General features: G+C 45.1%; 1 protein-coding gene across 1 annotated transcript; it reads left to right on the plus strand.

Moving 5' to 3' along the window:
• LOC132243679 (olfactory receptor 14A16-like) lies at nt 1-930 on the plus strand. The gene has a single exon (XM_059714069.1). It carries the CDS (start codon nt 1-3, stop codon nt 928-930), a length of 930 nt encoding a protein of 309 aa, XP_059570052.1.
• Nucleotides 931-3653: the final 2723 nt, after the last annotated feature.

Consider the following 3653-nt stretch of genomic DNA (forward strand, 5'->3'; position numbering starts at 1 on the left):
ATGTCCAACCAAACCACTGTAACCGAGTTCCTCCTCCTGGAATTTTCTGACAGCCGGGAGCTGCAGCTTTTACACTTTGCCATCTTTCTAGCAGCGTACCTGGCAGCTCTGATAGGGAATCTCCTTGTTATCATGGTGGTAGCCCTCGACCACCACCTTCACACTCCCATGTACTTCTTCCTCATGAATTTGTCCATCCTAGACCTAGGAAGCATCTCTGTGACTGTCCCCAAATCCATGGGCAATTCCCTGTGGAACACCAGGTTGATTTCCTATGCTGGATGTGTTGCCCAAGTTTTCCTTTTCTTCTTCTTCGCTACAGCCAACTTTGCCTTCCTCACCATCATGGCTTATGATCGATACATTGCCATCTGCAAACCACTGCATTATGAGACCATCATGAACAGGAGAGCTTGTGTCCAGATGGCAGTCAGTGCATGGGTCAGTGCCATTCTTTATTCTGCACTGCACACTGGTAACACTTTTCGGTTACCTTTTTGCCACTCCAGCATTATCAACAAGTTTTTCTGTGATGTCCCCGAGCTGCTCAAGCTCTCCTGCTCTGACTCCTCTCTCAGTGAATTTGGGATTCTTATCTTTAGTGTGTGTTTATATTTCATCTGTTTTGGTTTCATTGTTGTATCATATGTTCAGATCTTCAGTATGGTACTGAGAATCCCTTCAAACCAGGGCCGGCATAAAGCTTTCTCAACCTGTATTCCTCACCTTGTTGTGGTCTCCTTGCTTGTTTTCACTGCCACGGTTGCATACATGAAGCCCACATCCAACTCCCCATCAGGTCTGGATCTCATGGGGGATGTTCTGTATGCCGTACTGCCACCAATAGTCAATCCAATCATCTACAGCATTAGGAACAAGGAAATCAAAGCTGCCCTTGGGAAATATATTGCCTGGAATTTATTCAGCTGAAAGAAAGAGCCCATCTTTTTCTCATAAGTGTCATTTGATTATCTTTTTCTGCGTATAGGTATTTAACCGGTAGATAAGTCCACAAAAGTAAGGCAATGTGCAATCCAGACCAACTCCACTGAAGAAATTAAAGTGCCTAAAGATCACAATTAGACTTTCTTTCCTTAGAAGTTTATACTGCCCTCTTTCCCATCTTAAAGGAGCTTGATGACAAAGTGCTACAGTATGTAGTTACAGCTCCAGTGAGTTAAAATTAATCCTTGCTCTGGCTTTGTGCTAATGTCCCCGCTAATTCAATCTACTTGTAAGCATGTACTTGCTTAACAGTCCTTCACAGTCAAAGGTGGCTGGATGTGATGCTAGTCACATAGCTTCCTTATGTGCTATTGACTCCAGAAACTGGTGTATGTAAATCATGCTAACCCCTGGAACTCACAGATCATTAAGACTTAAAAGCCATACTTGTGCTAATTAATCAACTCCCTTGTAAAATCAAGAGCAGACGAAAGTCAAGAAGTGGATTTCAGGGAACCTCTGGCATTCTGTAGGCTAAGACCTCATCTTTGAGCCTTAAATCCATACTCCCCATCAGCCAAGCAGCGGACTTTTTTTCTTCAGGACAGGTATTCGGAAGTGCTTGGGAAGATGGATGCAATGAGGGGGGAAATGTTTGCTTAGAGGGACATCTGCATGATTGCTCAGCTATTATTTCCTCATAGCCTTGTTTTTGTGTAAATGGGGAATCCGGGGGGGGGGGGGGAGGGGGGGGATGGATTTCTCTCCACAATGATGAAGAGTGGAAAAGACAAGTAGAAAGTGTCAGCATTGCTCAGCTCCTGTTGAAAGAATTGTTTTAAGGTCACCAGTATTATTGAGTAATTAAACTAAGTGTGCCCATGTATTACTCTAACTAAGGTCCTTTTTATCATGTCAAATAAAGAAAGTAAGTATATGTTGTTCATGAAATTGAATTTCTGGGCAGTTGACTACAGAATCCACTGATGAACTGCACTTCACCCTATTACGCTTTCTCTAGAGGGGCTCTTTCTAGAGAATATTCAACCACAATGTGGTTTCTCTGTGTCCTGCTGAAAACCAAGCCCAGATGTAGCTTCTAGAGAGGTGAACACATGGCTTTTCAAACTACAAGACCAGGCTTTCCAGCTGGTGCTTGAGTTGGCTGAGCTCCACAATGAGCTCCAGTTGGCTTCGCTCCTGGAGAGGTACTTTGCCTCACAAAGAGAAAGGATCACATGTGCAGAAAGCATGCAGCCCCTGTGAAGCAAGACTGCATTTACTGGCTAACTGCAATACAGCCAGCAGAGTCCTTGTGTCACCATTGCTAGGCTCGAGTCAAGAATAGAGTCCCGTTAGTCAAAAGGCCAAACTTTCTTTTCCTGGGACTCTTGCTTTGTCCTGCTTTGCTTCCATTTCTTCATCTTGGAGTCTTTGTTTCAAGGTGCCTCACACTAGGGTATGTATTGTGTTACTCTTGGGTGCCAGAGACAGCCCAAGGAAGCAGGGGCTGTACCTGGTGAGCTCAAGCGGTCCCTTCCAGCCCCTAACAACTATGAACTTATGAATCATGCCACTAAAGCAAATGGACCAGTCTTTATCTGATAGAAACAGATTCCGTTGAAGGCACGAGAAGGGATCCCCAAAGTGCATAAATCCGTTAAGCTTCATCAAATCAGCAGCCCTGTGCTGGCTTGCTGAGAGTCTAACTCAAAATATTGCAGATTCTTCTCTCCTACACACCAACTTTACACTACTTGGAGCTCTTTGACACCCATGAAGCCCCTGGTAACAGTAGATCCCATTTTAGCTTGTAGTGTTTCTGTAGCCATGAGGGTGCAGGAACTGTATGAGAACCGTTGTTTTTTTTTTCCACAAAACCTTTTATTTCACCAACTACATAATTGGGAGAGAAGTCAGCCAAGGTTTTCAACACACATTTCCTTTCCTCAGGGCTGCAGAAGGGGAGTCTGTGTCTGGAAGCTTGCCAGACTTCTCTCCCAACGATGCAGTTGGTCCAGGAAGAAACACCTTGCTTCCTAGTTTATTTATTCTTTCTATTCCCATAGTTCTGACGTGACCACAAGTAGCAAAGAAGCTGGACATGCTAAGATGCATTGTTCATCCACACAACGACAGCTGGATTGTGCTCCCACACATTCCCATTGGTGTAAGACACTGTAGGAATAGGAGTGGGGCAAAGCTGAGCTCTTCAATGAGTTCTTTCATCTGTATTCCTAGACACAGACCTAGACAAATCTCCCAGTTGGATCATAGATAGACACAGGAGGGACACCAGCCCACCAACTCTTAGCACAGACTTAGTGAAGAGGCACTTGGAGGGGCTGGATATATCCAAATCAGTGGGCCTGAATGAACTTTATCCAAGGGTGCTGAAGGAATTGGCCAGTGACATAGCAGAGCCGCTGGCACTGCTGTTCGAGCACTCATGGTGCCTCGGTCAGGTCCCAGAAAACTGGAAAAGGGCCGGTGTGGTCCCTATTCTCAAGAAGGGGAGGAGGGACGAACCGGGAAACTATAGGCCAGTTGGTCACACCTCTATCCTTGGGAAAACTCTGGAAAAAATCATTAAGGATCACATTTGTGGGAGCCCAGCAGGGAAAATAAATCAGAAAGGAAATCAGCACGGTGCTCTATTTACTAGGGCACCCCCTGGAGCAACTAGAAACAATGGCTACAGATTGATG

This window comes from Alligator mississippiensis, chromosome 11, assembly GCF_030867095.1.
Source record: "Alligator mississippiensis isolate rAllMis1 chromosome 11, rAllMis1, whole genome shotgun sequence".
Lineage (NCBI taxonomy): Eukaryota > Metazoa > Chordata > Crocodylia > Alligatoridae > Alligator > Alligator mississippiensis.